Source organism: Rhinoderma darwinii, chromosome 8, assembly GCF_050947455.1.
Source record: "Rhinoderma darwinii isolate aRhiDar2 chromosome 8, aRhiDar2.hap1, whole genome shotgun sequence".
Lineage (NCBI taxonomy): Eukaryota > Metazoa > Chordata > Amphibia > Anura > Rhinodermatidae > Rhinoderma > Rhinoderma darwinii.
The window spans coordinates 5,059,130-5,076,765 of record NC_134694.1 but is presented as its reverse complement, the minus strand read 5'-3'; the positions used below and the strand labels follow the sequence as shown (position 1 = coordinate 5,076,765).

At 41.3% G+C, this 17,636-nt stretch overlaps 2 protein-coding genes across 3 annotated transcripts in view; both read right to left on the bottom strand.

Moving 5' to 3' along the window:
- The window catches only part of MAMDC4 (MAM domain containing 4), a 67,820-nt gene extending 60,232 nt beyond the window's left edge, over nucleotides 1-7,588 (bottom strand). Inside the window, exons 1-6 of the mRNA XM_075834739.1 lie at nucleotides 7,500-7,588; nucleotides 6,081-6,173; nucleotides 4,838-5,011; nucleotides 4,105-4,230; nucleotides 3,555-3,697; nucleotides 3,390-3,474 (exon numbers count right to left, since the gene is read on the bottom strand). Of these exons, the coding sequence (XP_075690854.1) occupies nucleotides 3,390-3,474; nucleotides 3,555-3,697; nucleotides 4,105-4,230; nucleotides 4,838-5,011; nucleotides 6,081-6,173; nucleotides 7,500-7,548 (670 nt within the window). The 5' untranslated portion in view covers nucleotides 7,549-7,588. The remainder of the gene's footprint in view (nucleotides 1-3,389; nucleotides 3,475-3,554; nucleotides 3,698-4,104; nucleotides 4,231-4,837; nucleotides 5,012-6,080; nucleotides 6,174-7,499) is intronic.
- Nucleotides 7,589-11,595: 4,007 nt separating this feature from the next.
- PHPT1 (phosphohistidine phosphatase 1) lies at nucleotides 11,596-17,324 on the bottom strand. 2 transcript variants are annotated; one of them, XR_012850257.1, is made up of 4 exons: nucleotides 17,109-17,324; nucleotides 14,986-15,113; nucleotides 12,759-12,879; nucleotides 12,149-12,265 (listed from the first exon to the last, which is right to left on the bottom strand). XR_012850257.1 is itself a non-coding variant. In XM_075834738.1 (3 exons), exons 1-3 carry the CDS (start codon nucleotides 17,254-17,256, stop codon nucleotides 12,173-12,175), a joined length of 369 nt encoding a protein of 122 aa, XP_075690853.1. In that variant the 5' UTR covers nucleotides 17,257-17,318; the 3' UTR covers nucleotides 11,596-12,172. The 2 variants fall into 2 exon arrangements, 1 of the variants encoding a protein (XP_075690853.1); XM_075834738.1 differs by lacking the exon at nucleotides 12,759-12,879 and having other exon boundaries at nucleotides 11,596-12,265; nucleotides 17,109-17,318.
- Nucleotides 17,325-17,636: the final 312 nt, after the last annotated feature.

Below are 17,636 nucleotides of genomic sequence, written 5' to 3'. Positions count from 1 at the left end.
TTATAGTAGTTATATTCTTGTATATATGAGCAGTATTATAGTAGTTATATTCTTGTATATAGGGGCAGTATTATAGTAGTTATATTCTTGTATATAGGGGCAGTATTATAGTAGTTATATTATTGTATATAGGAGCAGTATTATAGTAGTTATATTCTTGTATATAGGGAGCAGTATTATAGTAGTTATATTCTTGTATATATGAGCAGTATTATAGTAGTTATATTCTTGTATATAGGGGCAGTATTATAGTAGTTATATTCTTGTATATAGGGGCAGTATTATAGTAGTTATATTCTTGTATATAGGAGCAGTATTATAGTAGTTATATTCTTGTATATAGGGGCAGTATTATAGTAGTTATATTCTTGTATATAGGGGCAGTATTATAGTAGTTATATTCTTGTATATAGGAGCAGTATTATAGTAGTTATATTCTTGTATATAGGGGGCAGTATTACAGTAGTTATATTCTTGTGTATAGGGGCAGTATTATAGTAGTTATATTCTTGTGTATAGGGGCAGTATTATAGTAGTTATATTCTTGTATACAGGGGGCAGTATTATAGTAATTATATTCATGTATATAGGGGGCAGTATTATAGTAGTTATATTCTTGTATATAGGAGCAGTATTATAGTAGTTATATTCTTGTATATAGGAGCAGTATTATAGTAGTTATATTCTTGTATATAGGGACAGTATTATAGTAGTTATATTCTTGTATATAGGAGCAGTATTATAGTAGTTATATTCTTGTATATAGGGGGCAGTATTATAGTAGTTATATTCTTGTATATAGGGGCAGTATTATAGTAGTTATATTCCGGTGTATAGGAGCAGTATTATAGTAGTTATATTCTTGTATATAGGGGCAGTATTATAGTAGTTATATTCTTGTATATAGGGGTAGTATTATAGTAGTTATATTCTTGTATATAGGAGCAGTATTATAGTAGTTATATTCTTGTATATAGGGGCAGTATTATAGTAGTTATATTCTTGTATATAGGGGTAGTATTATAGTAGTTATATTCTTGTATATAGGAGCAGTATTATAGTAGTTATATTCTTGTATATAGGGGCAGTATTATAGTAGTTATATTCTTGTATATAGGAGCAGTATTATAGTAGTTATATTCTTGTATATAGGGGGCAGTATTATAGTAGTTATATTCTTGTATATAGGGGCAGTATTATAGTAGGTATATTCTTGTATATAGGAGCAGTATTATAGTAGTTATATTCTTGTATATAGGAGCAGTATTATAGTAGTTATATTCTTGTATATAGGGGCAGTATTATAGTAGTTATATTCTTGTATATAGGGGCAGTATTATAGTAGTTATATTCTTGTATATAGGGAGCAGTATTATAGTAGTTATATTCTTGTATATAGGAGCAGTATTATAGTAGTTATATTCTTGTATATAGGGGTAGTATTATAGTAGTTATATTCTTGTACATAGGGAGCAGTATTATAGTAGTTATATTCTTGTATATAGGGGGCAGTATTATAGTAGTTATATTCTTGTATATAGGAGCAGTATTATAGTAGTTATATTCTTGTATATAGGGGCAGTATTATAGTAGTTATATTCTTGTATATAGGGGCAGTATTATAGTAGTTATATTCTTGTATATAGGAGCAGTATTATAGTAGTTATATTCTTGTATATAGGAGCAGTATTATAGTAGTTATATTCTTGTATATAGGGGTAGTATTATAGTAGTTATATTCTTGTACATAGGGAGCAGTATTATAGTAGTTATATTCTTGTATATAGGGGGCAGTATTATAGTAGTTATATTCTTGTATATAGGAGCAGTATTATAGTAGTTATATTCTTGTATATAGGGGCAGTATTATAGTAGTTATATTCTTGTATATAGGGGCAGTATTATAGTAGTTATATTCTTGTATATAGGAGCAGTATTATAGTAGTTATATTCTTGTATATAGGGGCAGTATTATAGTAGTTATATTCTTGTATATAGGGGCAGTATTATAGTAGTTATATTCTTGTATATAGAAGCAGTATTATAGTAGTTATATTCTTGTATATAGGGAGCAGTATTATAGTAGTTATATTCTTGTATATAGGAGCAGTATTATAGTAGTTATATTCTTGTATATAGGGGTAGTATTATAGTAGTTATATTCTTGTACATAGGGAGCAGTATTATAGTAGTTATATTCTTGTATATAGGGGGCAGTATTATAGTAGTTATATTCTTGTATATAGGAGCAGTATTATAGTAGTTATATTCTTGTATATAGGGGCAGTATTATAGTAGTTATATTCTTGTATATAGGGGCAGTATTATAGTAGTTATATTCTTGTATATAGGGGGCAGTATTATAGTAGTTATAGTCTTGTACATAGGGGTTAGTATTATAGTAGTTATATTTTTGTATATAGGGGGCAGTATTATAGTAGTTATATTCTTGTATATAGGGAGCAGTATTATAGTAGTTATATTCTTGTATATAGGGGGCAGTATTATAGTAGTTATATTCTTGTATATAGGGAGCAGTATTATAGTAGTTATATTCTTGTATATAGGGAGCAGTATTATAGTAGTTATATTCTTGTATATAGGGAGCAGTATTATAGTAGTTATATTCCTGTATATAGGCGGCAGTATTATAGTAGTTATATTCTTATATATAGGAGCAGTATTGTAGTTATATTCTTGTATATAGGGGCAGTATTATAGTAGTTATATTCTTGTATATAGGGGCAGTATTATAGTAGTTATATTCTTGTATATAGGGGCAGTATTATAGTAGTTATATTCTTGTATATAGGGGGCAGTATTATAGTAGTTATAGTCTTGTACATAGGGGTTAGTATTATAGTAGTTATATTCTTGTATATAGGGGGCAGTATTATAGTAGTTATATTCTTGTATATAGGGGGCAGTATATAGTAGTTATATTCTTGTATATAGGAGCAGTATTATAGTAGTTATATTCTTGTATATAGGGGCAGTATTATAGTAGTTATATTCTTGTATATAGGGAGCAGTATTATAGTAGTTATATTCTTGTATATAGGGAGCAGTATTATAGTAGTTATATTCTTGTATATAGGGAGCAGTATTATAGTAGTTATATTCCTGTATATAGGCGGCAGTATTATAGTAGTTATATTCTTATATATAGGAGCAGTATTGTAGTTATATTCTTGTATATAGGGGCAGTATTATAGTAGTTATATTCTTGTATATAGGGAGCAGTATTATAGTATTTATATTCTTGTACATAGGGGGCAGTATTATATTAGTTTTACTTTTGTCCATATGGGACAGTACATTAATTAACATGCTTTCAGTTCTATGACTCCATGAATACAGAACACCATATCATTTTGGTAATACATTACCTTGAAAACTACAATGACGGAACTCCAAATCATCCACAGCAAAGTCTCCTCGGCTGAGAGCGTCCCGGGAAGCGGTCAAGATAATCTATAGAACACGCACATGTTAACATACATCACACATATGAGGGGGCAGTTTGTCAGGGGAGATGTGGGTGTAAGTTTAACCTGGAACTCTCCGGGGATCCTGCCAGTAAATACAACCACTCGCCTCCATGACCTTGCGCTGTTCTGCGTGCTCTCCCAGAAGGTATATGTCTGTGTACGATCTACTAGATGCGCTGAGAGGCTCCCATTCACCTGTGGAGAATCTACCAAAATGATAGAACATGTAAAAAGACTGACACATCACCAATATTTATACGGTTATTAAAGAACATTAAAGAGGTTTTCTTATCACAGACTTTTATGGCACATCTAATGATCTGACTGCTGGGAGAGCACTCACCGTGTCCATATATTCTATTCACTATAATGGAGAGTGAACACACAGCTATCTCCCTGCTGGGAATGGAACCAGGCTCTCTCATTCGTGTGATCGGTGGGGTTGGCCCGCCACCGATCAGACATTTATGTCAAATCCAATCAATATGCCATACATGTCGGTGACTAAAACACAACAATATTTAAAGTTGCAGAATGACACACGCAACATAATGAATAACGTTTTCAGATGGTTTAGGGATCCATGAGTTAATAATTCCACAATCAGACCTACCTGAAGAATACATGTGGTAGTGGACGTGGATTTCACACGTAGCAGCGACATCTCTGAGGACCGGTGACTGCAGTCGCGCAGATACAGCAGATTTCCTGATTTGTCCTTCCGCCATCATGAACCAACCTGCGAGAAGGAAATAGTCCTCTAATAGCATCAATAATGGTAAATCTACTTACTAATACAGTAATACATTGTGTCACTGGACGATTATCGGGCAGACAATGTTAATAGAGCGCCCGTTGCCGATATTTGCCCTGTGTAAACGGGAACGATCAGCAGATGAACGATCAAACGCTGGATCATCCGCTGGTCGTATCGTTTTAAAAAAGTGACATTTTATTGTCGGCAGCGCATATTGGTGTGTAAACAGGGAGAGGCGCTGCCGACATGATAATAATGTATGGGGACGAGCGATCAGAGTAACGACCGCTCGTCCCCATCCATAGCTCCGCGTGACAGGAGTAAGCGAGCGCCGATCAATTAGCTGTCCTGTTGATCGGCGCTCGCTGCAACGGCCGAAGCGGTCTGGGAAAATTGGTCAACCACCCCCGTGGGAGCTGTAATTGCTGCCTTTTTGATTAATCATCCATCTTTCCCAGAGACAGATATAGCTTAGACACAGCAGATTGGAATTTTTAACAACCCAATGGAGATTTTTTTTATTTTATTTTAGAGTGAAATGCTCTTCAATGCAAATATGGATGACAAACTAACTAAATGAGAGGTTTACCCCATCGGTTCCCCAGCGTGTGGTCAGCATGGGGTCGTGACCGCCACATGGGAGAGCTCCGCTGGTCTCGCACCCATCGGTAATCAGAAGTGCTTATGTCTTTCCAACCACAGTCGTCATGTTCAAAGTCACAGCTGAAGGGTCTCCCCCAAACTGGAGAATTTTGTTGATAACCTGAAAATAGAAGACCATCAGATAGCATGCAAAAATATTTATAATCACCCCCCCCCCCCCAAATTAAAAAAGGGTCCAGGAAATGGCATGCCACAACTTGCAGAGGTGTCATAAAAGTTGCCACTTGAGTTGTCTTGGTACTATTGAATGCCCCAGCAGACTCCAGAACAGGAGAGAAGCTACCATACCTACTCATTAGTATACATAGTGAAATGCTTCCATTCACTGACAGCAAGCAAAGACATTTAAAAAAAGAAAATTGTATTGTTGCTAAACTTTCTCCATACATTGATTAAGCTTTATTTACATAAAACTTGAACCCTTTAATGTGTTTTTTTTATAGTTGTTAATGATGCAGAAAGTGATCCATTACAGGCGGCCTTACATGTGCTACTATGTGCAAAGGTATGGAGTTTAAGGCCTGATTCACACTAACGCTGTATACGTCCGTGTGCGGAGCCATGCAATTCAATGGGGCTGTTCAGACGTGTGTTGTTTTTTACGCAGCGTGTGTCCGTTGCGTGAAACTCACTGCATGTCCTATTCTAGTCCGTTTTGCGGACCATGTCGCCCATTGGCGTCTATGGGTGCGTTAAAAATCACAGACCGCACATGGAGGTCATCCCTGTGCTGTCCGTGATTCAAGAAATGCGAGAAAAAAATTAATAAAAAAAATGTGCACCAACACGGACATAAAAAACGGCACACGCAACTGCAACGCATGAAAAACGGACACGTTCGTGTGAATACGGCCTAATAGATATATAAGCACACTTCAGTGAAATTCTTCAGCGTGCGTTCCGTTTTTTAACAGATAGCACACTGACCCATTCATTTCTATGGGGCCATGCACACTTATGTTATTTTAACGGTTCCGTGCCGCGAAAAATAGAACAGGTCCTACTCCTGTCCGTTTTTCGCGCGTCAGTCTCGGCCTTTCTATTAATTTGTCCGTTAAAACAACGGACCGCACGCGGAAACCATCCGTGTGCGGTGTGTGTTTCACGGATCCATGATTTGGGGCCGTACAAACAGCAACGGATGTGAGCTCGCGGCCTGAATGACTCACCGCAGTTGCGTTCATCGGAGCAGTCCCAGCAGTCACATATAAAGTTGCAGCGGTTCTCTGTGGTGTCACAGGATGAGGAGGCAGACGGAACAGCTAAGGAGACACAAGATGCAGATTAGTAAACACAAGACCCGTTTGATCTTTTGTCTATGATAAGCGGTGATAGAATGTTCGGCGGCCACTTGTCTCCCTCTCCTTATTAAAATAACATGCAGAGCCAAACGTGTGTGTGTGTATGAAATTGTGGCTAAGTGGGAGTCATTTATTGCGATCTATAACACGTCTATGAGCAGCTCAAGTCCGTCTCGGTTCTTAGGCAGTAACCTGTATCCGTACAGGTGCGGCGGTCAGTCTCAGGTGCTCTAGTCCGGCTGACGTCCTAACTGACATCTATAATTATTAATCCGCAGTACAACAGGTACAGCATTACCGTACAGCACCGCTGCACTGCACTCCCCGTCCAAAACAATCATCGGAGCTCAGCAGTAGTTCGTTTCCAGCCAAAATATATTTGCACCTCAAGATAACTGCGGAGTCTGTGAAAACCCCCAAATAGCATTTTTCATGATCCCAAAGTCTGGGACCTGTGGTTGACAACTGCGATGGACCCCACGAAACTGCAGCAAAGGTAACATACATGCAGTGAGAATTAAAGCCCTGGGTATAATTTCTCTGTAGTCCTCATATCCCCCCCTCCGAAAATCATGGATTATTTCCAAACACCGACACAAATTCAGCCTCTAGACCAGTCTACGACTTTCCAGTCCCTATGGAACTACAAGTCCCAGCACAACCTTCAATGTCTTCCTCAGAAGCGCTAAGAAGTCTCCTTGCTCTCCAGTTCTTTGCAAAACCGCCATGACCACTGGGGAGGCCATTTGTAGATTCACAGTCATTATGGGACTAGAAGTCCTTGAATATTAGCAACAGGCGACTATTGCCTTCTCAACCGTTTGGGAACTACAAGTCCCAGTATGTCAGGTAGGTGTTCTCCTAGACCAGCGAGGCTGGGACTTGTATTCTTACAGCACATCGTTGGCGTCTAGTGCATTTTAAAGGGAAACCAGTGCAATGGACTGGGAAAGACTGGTACTGCTACTGACACGGGGCCTACGCTGAACCGTGAGGGGCCGGTCTGTGATATCTGTGTCACCTTATGACCTGTTTTAATTCCCTTATCAAGAAAGGGCATGAGACCACGAGCATCGGTAATGCGTCACATACAACCGTCTCAAGTAGGACCATTCTAACAGGTAACCGATACTCACCTGCAACCCCCCTCCTCGAAATATGGCCACTTCACACCTCCTTTTTTATTACTATGTCCCAAACCGTAACGAATCGGGATAAACAGCCAATAGCGTTACCATGAGCCAATTAACCCTTAAAAGCCGGTCTGATCTGTCTGTCAGCACTTACCGGAGCTGAACCAGGCGAGGAAGAGCAGGGAGATGTTTGCGCTCCTCATGATACAGTCCCAAGAGAACTTCGAATAGCGTAGGGAACTTCTCAGAAATAGGGAAGTGGACTTTCACCCCCTGGATGACCAGACCTCGTAGCTCTGCAGGAATGCAGAACATATCACAGCCGGGCTCTGCAGAATAAGCAAAAAAAAAACACCACAAAAGGGTCAGAAATAAAAAGCAAGTACAAAATAGAGTTAGAAAAGGACATAAGAGCGCCACCTATCAGTTAATAATTATGGAAAATTACACAAGATTACATTTTATTACATTATTGTGGAAACAAAAAGACTAGAGTAAAAAGGGCTCGTCCGCTCTGCTGTAAATAAAGCCTAATTATCGTATAATGAAAAGCGCTGAAGCTTTCTGTTATTGTTTGTGTTTTAATTCCTAACTGTTTTCAAGATCTCTGCTTTCGGTCAGTGAATGTGAACATCCTTGTTTACATCCAGAGACTGTAAACCTGCGCAGAACTAATAAACTCACAGCCGGGGCGTCGTAACAATGTATGTCTGGACAATCCTCTGACAGCTAAACACATCAGCAGCACTAATCTCCCCTGTGTCCTGTTAGTTTGTTACCATGTGTCGGTGCAGGTAAAATGTAGATTATGGTAGTTCAGTAGAGGGTTAATTGTCGGACAACTATAAATCAGAGGTAAAATATGCGCACACGGCGCACATCGTGACCTGATTGTGGAACACAAATGACTGACACCGCGCACATCACATCTGACCTTAGACCAAACTCTGCTGATCGCAGCTATAAAGCCATAAATACTTGGAACAAAATTTTATGACCTGGCGTAGGGACAATCTTACTTCTAGGGGTATGTTCACACCCAGTGTTTTCAGGCGTATTTCGGGATGTAAACGCCTCAAAATACCCCTTGAAAAACGCTAGTGAAACGCCGACAAGCAGCAGCTTTCTATTGTAATCAATGGGAAAAACGGTGTTTAGTTCAGACAAGTTTTTTTTTTAAGCCACGCTTTTTAAAAAACTGCGCGTAAAAAGACGCCACGTAAAAAGGAGCTTTTGAGCCGTTTTTTAAGCTGGTTTTCATAGGGTTAATTGAAAAGCAGCTCCAAAAATATTTAAGGGTATGTTCACACTGAGTTTTTTGCAGGCAGAAAAATCTGCCTGGAAAAATCAGCCCCGGTTTTTTGAAGTGGTTTTGCACCACACGCGGTTTTTGAGGCTTTTTTTTTTTAGCTATCTCTTTAACAGAAAAAAGGAGTAACTGCGAGCGGTTTTTACCAAAAAACGCGTTTATTTCCGTCTCCCATTGATTTAATGAGGTTTTTGAGGCGGAAAACCCCACAAGATAGTCGCATGTCGATTCTTTTTACAGCGAGACGGTTTTCCACTCGCGGGAAAAAAACACCTCCACCTCCCATTGAAATCAATGGGAGGCATTTTCGGCTGTTTTTTGGCGCGGCTTCCGCATCAAAAAAACCCAGTGTGAACTGGCCCTTAACGAAAAAAAAAAACAAAGCCTCAAAAAATGTTTTCTACTTAAAAAACGGCTGAAAATCTGAGGCAGTTTTCAGCCGTTTTTAATTGTGCGTGTGAACATAGCCTAAAACGTAGAACCTCATCTTCATATAACTGCAAGACGTGGGGCTCATTTACATTTCTGTTCAATACAGATCAATACACAAGCATTTATTTCATGAAAGAGGATGCAGTTATGTTGGTAAATAGAAAGCCATAAACAGGAAGTGTAAAGAGACCCCCAGCAGGACAGAGTATTTTAGGAAGGGGGGGGGGTGGTGACCGGTCCACTCAAGTACTGATGTAAGGTTTTGTTCACACTGCCGTACGAGTTCTGTCACTTGACTAGAATAGTTGAAACGCAGCTATATTCTTGCTGTCAGAAATCAACTTCAATGGAATCTATCATGTCTATGGGGTTCGCTGGGCTCCATTTTGATCCGGCACAGCGACACGTCTTCCGTTATGACCTGGCGCCATAATGCCAATGTGAACAGAGACGAGTGTGAGGTCCGACTGATGCAGTAGTAAAAGGAGCAGATTTTGCGAGAGAAATTGACATGTTTACTAGTGAGGACAGAATTGCATGTGATCGTGTCATGTGAGGAGGGGTTAAGCAGCAAGGCCCACAAACCTAGCAGGGTGCCCCAAGCAGCACAGAGTATTTTATAATACAGTGGATGGGATTGAATACTAGTGAATAGGACTGAGCTGCAATAACCGGCACAGCCACTACCAACTGTACGGCGCTGTGCCTGGTAACAAGGGAACGTAGTGTTTGATATAGCGCCGCATCCCCTTCAGTCAGGTGATCGCAGAGGGGCCACGAGTCATACTCCCACCGGTCTGATATTGAATGCCTATTCTATGGAAAGGCCACCAATATTATAGTCCCAGAAAACCCCCTTTAAAGGCTATGTACACCTTTGATGGGCATTTTTTTTTTTTATATATAGTCAGGTCAGTCAGTGTTTGGTGTACCTTGATAATTAATTTTTTATTAAAAATTTGTTTTACTTTTTGAGATACAGCTCCTCTGTATTCTCTATACTGAGCAGCCGTATGTAGCGCTAAATCCTGTTCCCATCACGTCTAAATCCTGTTCCTGTCAGAGACACAGGACACGCGGACACTGAACCCGTCAGGACTGACGGATTCAGGCAGCGAAAACACAGCTGCTCCGTATAGAGAATACAGAGTAGCTGTATCTAAGAAACTAAAACTAAATTTGAATAAAGACTAATTATAAAGTTACACCAAACAGACTGACCAGATTATTAAAAAAAACGCCCAGCAATCGTTTACACAGCCTTTAAATAATTAAGTATTTGTTTATATAATTACGATTATAATTACGATTTTCAAAAAGCAGCAGAAACGAACATCGTCGATATACCGCACGCAGGTGGTGTCTAAGGGTATGTTCACACGGCAGCGTCCGTAACGGCTGAAATTATGGGGCTGTTTTCAGGAGAACGGCATGTGCAGGCGCTTGTACGCCGCGTCCATTACGGACGTAACTGGAGCTGGTTTTCCATGGAGTCCATGGAAAACGGCTCCATTTACGTCTGAAGAAGCGTCATGACACTTCTTTGACGCGGGCGTCTATTTACTCGTGTGAACAGACAAACGTCAGCCCATTGCTTTCAATGGGCAGATGTTTGTCAACGCTTTTCAAGCCGTAATTTCGGACGTAATTCGGGGGTTAAAACGCCCGAATTACGTCCGTAAATAGGCCGTGTGAACATACCCTAATACATACCGTACATTTTTATTATAAACTTACGAAATATAACTAATAGCCGATAACCTGCAACAACCCTTCCTGACGGTCTTATTTCTACGAGACATATGTTGCTCCTTGGCAGAGCTTCACCTCCAGATGGTCCAGAAAGGAGGTGGGAGATCCCCTACCAGGCTGCCTGATGCCATCCAGTCATCCTAAAAACAATGCCATAGAGCTGTAAATACATCCTGTAACAGAGATGGCACCTTTAGCACCTATGGGAGGCTCAGGTCTTGCATTATGGGGATGAAGAGGTCTTGAAAAATGAGAACCAGAGCTCTGAGCCATAAGTATGTTCAGTGGTTATCGCTGCCCTTCACACATAGCAGAAATAGAGCACAAAATTAGGATTAGCCCTTTATAATTGAACATTGAATTTACCAAGTTTGCTTGACTTGTTAAATAAATTAGTATATAATATAAGATCTCCTCCAATCACATCCAGAGCAGTTTTTAACATTCTGCTGGTTGCCATTGGAAACAGACAGCAATTTAGCTCCACCCCTTTGTCAGACATGTGACCCAACAGATTTGCTATCACAATGTTCTGCTTTCTAGTATCAGGAAACCATCAGAATTCTAAATTTAGCTTTACACATAGAGAACGAAAAGATCATGCAACTCCAAATCAGTACAAGAAAAGTCAAGTAAAGAATTGACAACGTTACTCAACATTCCATGTAAATTTAACTGCAGAATCTTTGTTCAACATATCACAGCCGGGCTGGCGTTTCCCTTTAAATCACACAACATATAGTAATGACAAGGCGGATTTTACATTGCCAGCATGTTCGTTTATTTACATAGGATTTTAGCAATAGGCAAACACCAGACATTGAACTGCCTGATATAAGGGAACACTATATGGACTATAGTCATCAGTGGTGAGAAGGTCTTTACGTGCCCATGTCGGCTTCAGGCAGTGGAGGGAGCGGAGCGTCTGGTGAGAATACCAATCTTCTTACGGATTCTTTTATATTGACAACCATGATGTTTGTGGATAGCAGGTTATTATATCACGAATACATCCAAGAACACAGTGCAAGCAGTCATGTTTTCCATACCATCCTGATTTGAGCTGCAGGTTGTAAAATGAACTCGTTGCAATGTACGACACCACCACTATATAAGAAAAAAACTTTGCAAAATTGGTTTTATGTTGCAGTCAACAGGTGGCGCTGCACTGATCTATCACGATGCCACCTGCTATACTGACACAGGACCTAACAAACCTATCCGGATCATTAGTAAATACAACGCTGCCCCCTTGTGGGCAAAGGGAAGAGACGCAGGTTATTGGTTTCCAAATCTGATAACAGCATAGGTTAGGTTGCTTGTGCGGCCTTTATTTAGTATCCTTCATCTGACCAGGTTACTTCATATTCTGGATATTTTGTTTTTATTAACTCCACGGTCGCTTCGTGTCTGGCCCGGCCAAAACCCTGCAGAGGTATAAACACAGAAAAAGAAAGCATTAAAAAAGGAAATAAATCCGCTAAGGTTATATTATTAGGTTTTACTACTGTAACGTTACCTAAGGAGCACTAAGGAACGCAAAATACAAGGTACAGAATTGCTATTGTGGTGGAAAGATTCATTCAATCAGCCTTCTAGGGACCACTCTGGTCCCTTCATGTTCACCTCGGAAGCAGTGCCGGTTACTAAGCAACCACCCAAATTCACTTTATAATTTACCATGATTAAGGAGAGAGGAACAACCAGTGTTATGGCCAGTGCAGATCCTGAGGGGGCATTAGATGGCACAGGGGGTTCTCTCTGGTGTCCCTACACTAGGTGTAACAAAATAGATCAGTCTTGCCTGTAGTGTTAAGAGTAAATCACAGAGTATCTTGGGGTGATGAACTGACCAGCCTGCAGTGGATGATGGGCACAGCCCTATAACAAGACCCCCACTGGTATTGAGCAAACATTTACCCAAGAATGATCTCTCAGATCCGGGCTACACAATGACTCCTGGACCTGGATCTGTGCCCTACAGAAGCCATCATCATAGCACATTCACTGATCAGAAAAAGAGCCGCAAGACTTCATTTACCTATCAACAAAAGATCTGTAAATTACCGCAGAAAAAAGTGCTTCATGCGATCATCATTCCACAGGTCACATAAAACTAATCTACATAAAGAGTTCAATCACTGTGTACATACATTACTGATCCTGAGTTATATCCTGTATTATACTCCGGAGCTGCACTCACTATTCTGCTTGTGAAGTGACTGTGTACATACATTACATTACTTATCCTGTACTGATCCTGAGTTACATCCTGTATTATACTCCAGAGCTGCACTCACTATTCTGCTGGTGGAGTCACTGTGTACATACATTACATTACTTATCCTGTACTGATCCTGAGTTATATCCTGTATTATACTCCGGAGCTGCACTCACTATTCTGCTGGTGGAGTCACTGTGTACATACATTACATTACTTATCCTGTACTGATCCTGAGTTATATCCTGTATTATACTCCAGAGCTGCACTCACTATTCTGCTGGTGGAGTCACTGTGTACATACATTACATTACTTATCCTGTACTGATCCTGAGTTACATCCTGTATTATACTCCAGAGCTGCACTCACTATTCTGCTGGTGGAGTCACTGTGTACATACATTACATTACTTATCCTGTACTGATCCTGAGTTACATCCTGTATTATACTCCAGAGCTGCACTCACTATTCTGCTGGTGGAGTCACTGTGTACATACATTACATTACTTATCCTGTACTGATCCTGAGTTATATCCTGTATTATACTCCGGAGCTGCACTCACTATTCTGCTGGTGGAGTCACTGTGTACATACATTACATTACTTATCCTGTACTGATCCTGAGTTATATCCTGTATTATACTCCAGAGCTGCACTCACTATTCTGCTGGTGGAGTCACTGTGTACATACATTACATTACTTATCCTGTACTGATCCTGAGTTATATCCTGTATTATACTCCAGAGCTGCACTCACTATTCTGCTGCTGGAGTCACTGTGTACATACATTACATTACTTATCCTGTACCGATCCTGAGTTACATCCTGTATTATACTCCAGAGCTGCACTCACTATTCTGCTGGTGGAGTCACTGTGTACATACATTACATTACTTATCCTGTACTGATCCTGAGTTATATCCTGTATTATACTCCAGAGCTGCACTCACTATTCTGCTGATGGAGTCACTGTGTACATACATTACATTACTTATCCTGTACTGATCCTGAGTTACATCCTGTATTATACTCCAGAGCTGCACTCACTATTCTGCTGGTGGAGTCACTGTATACATACATTACATTACTTATCCTGAGTTATATCCTGTATTATACTCCAGAGCTGCACTCACTATTCTGCTGGTGGAGTCACTGTGTACATACATTACATTACTTATCCTGTACTGATCCTGAGTTATATCCTGTATTATACTCCAGAGCTGCACTCACTATTCTGCTGATGGAGTCATTGTGTACATACATTACATTACTTATCCTGTACTGATCCTGAGTTACATCCTGTATTATACTCCAGAGCTGCACTCACTATTCTGCTGGTGGAGTCATTGTGTACATACATTACATTACTTATCCTGTACTGATCCTGAGTTACATCCTGTATTATACTCCAGAGCTGCACTCACTATTCTGCTGGTGGAGTCATTGTGTACATACATTACATTACTTATCCTGTACTGATCCTGAGTTATATCCTGTATTATACTCCAGAGCTGCACTCACTATTCTGCAGCTTCAAAGCTGAAGTCTCCATACATTCTATGCTTGTCCAGTGTCTGGATTTGATTGATTGCCTGTACTGAAGATAGGCCATCCATTTTTTGGAGCTGGAAAACCCCTTTAAGGCCTTGCTCACACAGTGCAGATTTTGCATGCATTTTTTTAATCCAAAACCAGAATTGGATCGAAGAGAGGAGACCTATAAGGCCCTTCTTTATCTATTTCTTCTCTTAAGATTCTGTTACTGGTTTTGGCTTAAAAACCGCATGCAAAATCAGTAGTAAATATGCACTGTGTGAACACGGCCTAAGGCACCTGCAAAAACTACCACAAGAAATTTAGACAGTGCCAGTGACATCCCAAAACAATAGGGATAAGTGTGACCCCGCCCAATGGGACAGATTACCACAGAGTAGCCGTAAACGTGGATTTTCTTGCTGCTGCTGGCGTGGTTGATGCGGCCTCCGCCCAGACACTCGCAGTCATAGACCCGATCCTTCTCTATCTCTGCCGCCACCTTGTCATAGATATCAGCTGCAAAAAGAAGCAAAGGACGGTCTCCTGAGTAACAAGGAGTATAAAATAATAGACTGAGCACAACATCCTCCCCGTCATTACAGAGTACTCCAGCACTGGGAGTCACCTTGTTATCACAATCCCATAGCTATGCCGCTGCTCGAACCAGACCACGCTCTGTAGATAACCTGACACTCATGGGAGTACCATCACTACTTACATCCCCTCAGTGCCGGGAGTACTCTCGTTACTTATATCTCCTCAGTGCCGGGAGTACTCTCGTTACTTATATCTCCTCAGTGCCGGGAGTACTCTATTACTTATATCTCCTCAGTGCCGGGAGTACCATCGTTACTTATATCTCCTCAGTGCCGGGAGTACCATCGTTACTTATATCCCCTCAGTGCCGGGAGTACTCTCGTTACTTATATCTCCTCAGTGCCGGGAGTACTCTCGTTACTTATATCTCCTCAGTGCAGGGAGTACTCTCGTTACTTATATCCCCTCAGTGCCGGGAGTGCTCTCGTTACTTATATCTCCTCAGTGCAGGGAGTACTCTCGTTACTTATATCTCCTCAGTGCCGGGAGTACTCTCGTTACTTATATCTCCTCAGTGCAGGGAGTACTCTCGTTACTTATATCTCCTCAGTGCAGGGAGTACTCTCGTTACTTATATCCCCTCAGTGCCGGGAGTGCTCTCGTTACTTATATCTCCTCAGTGCCGGGAGTGCTCTCGTTACTTATATCTCCTCAGTGCCGGGAGTACTCTCGTTACTTATATCTCCTCAGTGCAGGGAGTACTCTCGTTACTTATATCCCCTCAGTGCCGGGAGTACTCTCGTTACTTATATCTCCTCAGTGCCGGGAGTACTCTCGTTACTTATATCCCCTCAGTGCCGGGAGTACTCTCGTTACTTATATCTCCTCAGTGCCGGGAGTACTCTCGTTACTTATATCTCCTCAGTGCCGGGAGTACTCTCGTTACTTATATCCCCTCAGTGCCGGGAGTACTCTCGTTACTTATATCCCCTCAGTGCCGGGAGTACTCTCGTTACTTATATCCCCTCAGTGCCGGGAGTACTCTCGTTACTTATATCCCCTCAGTGCAGGGAGTACTCTCGTTACTTATATCTCCTCAGTGCCGGGAGTACTCTCGTTACTTATATCCCCTCAGTGCCGGGAGTACTCTCGTTACTTATATCCCCTCAGTGCCGGGAGTACTCTCGTTACTTATATCTCCTCAGTGCCGGGAGTACTCTCGTTACTTATATCCCCTCAGTGCCGGGAGTACTCTCGTTACTTATATCCCCTCAGTGCCGGGAGTACTCTCGTTACTTATATCCCCTCAGTGCCGGGAGTACTCTCGTTACTTATATCTCCTCAGTGCCGGGAGTGCTCTCGTTACTTATATCCCCTCAGTGCCGGGAGTACTCTCGTTACTTATATCCCCTCAGTGCAGGGAGTACTCTCGTTACTTATATCCCCTCAGTGCCGGGAGTACTCTCGTTACTTATATCTCCTCAGTGCCGGGAGTACTCTCGTTACTTATATCTCCTCAGTGCCGGGAGTACTCTCGTTACTTATATCCCCTCAGTGCCGGGAGTACTCTCGTTACTTATATCCCCTCAGTGCCGGGAGTACTCTCGTTACTTATATCTCCTCAGTGCCGGGAGTACTCTCGTTACTTATATCCCCTCAGTGCCGGGAGTACTCTCGTTACTTATATCTCCTCAGTGCCGGGAGTACTCTCGTTACTTATATCCCCTCAGTGCCGGGAGTACTCTCGTTACTTATATCTCCTCAGTGCCGGGAGTACTCTCGTTACTTACATTGCACTTATACTGGGAGCAGCATTACTGAATGTATTCCCTATATACTGGGAGTACCGTCATTATTTCTACCCAGCAGCCCCCTGTGGCGCACAACGCTCGTACGACCGGCAGGTGGTAAACGGTGAGGTAACGTCCATCACTCCGCGCGCCGCCTGTCAGCTGGGGGCGGGGCGACGCTCACCGTGATACTCCGCCCAGCCGTATCCCCTCACGACGTCCTTGTACTCGTCCGAACCTTCCGTCACATTGACCCGGATCAGCACGTACTTAAACACGCCGTCCGGGTCTATATCTACCACAGGAATCCGCTGCAAACCCTTCTCCGCCATCTTCTGTCAGAGAGAACACAGCGGCCAATCAGCTATCAACCCGCCCGTGCTTTTTGCTTGACCAATAAGAATCCAGAACACTGACCAAGCGAGAGAGCGTTTGGCCCTACGTCACTTCCTCTGGCCGCGTTACTATGGAGACGCGTTCATCTAACGTGGATGATAAATTATAATAAACTATAAAGAAAATTATTATCATTGATAATGTTCAATATGTTTTAACTATTTCATGGGCAATTAAAAGTTTATATTTCAAATTATTTTCTTTGCTACTCTACCCTATTACTTATGTTCTACATAAACCCACCGATTATAGCGTCAGCAATAACCTATGTGACGCAGACTTGTCAACTTTTGAGTAGTGACATCGGGGAAATGAC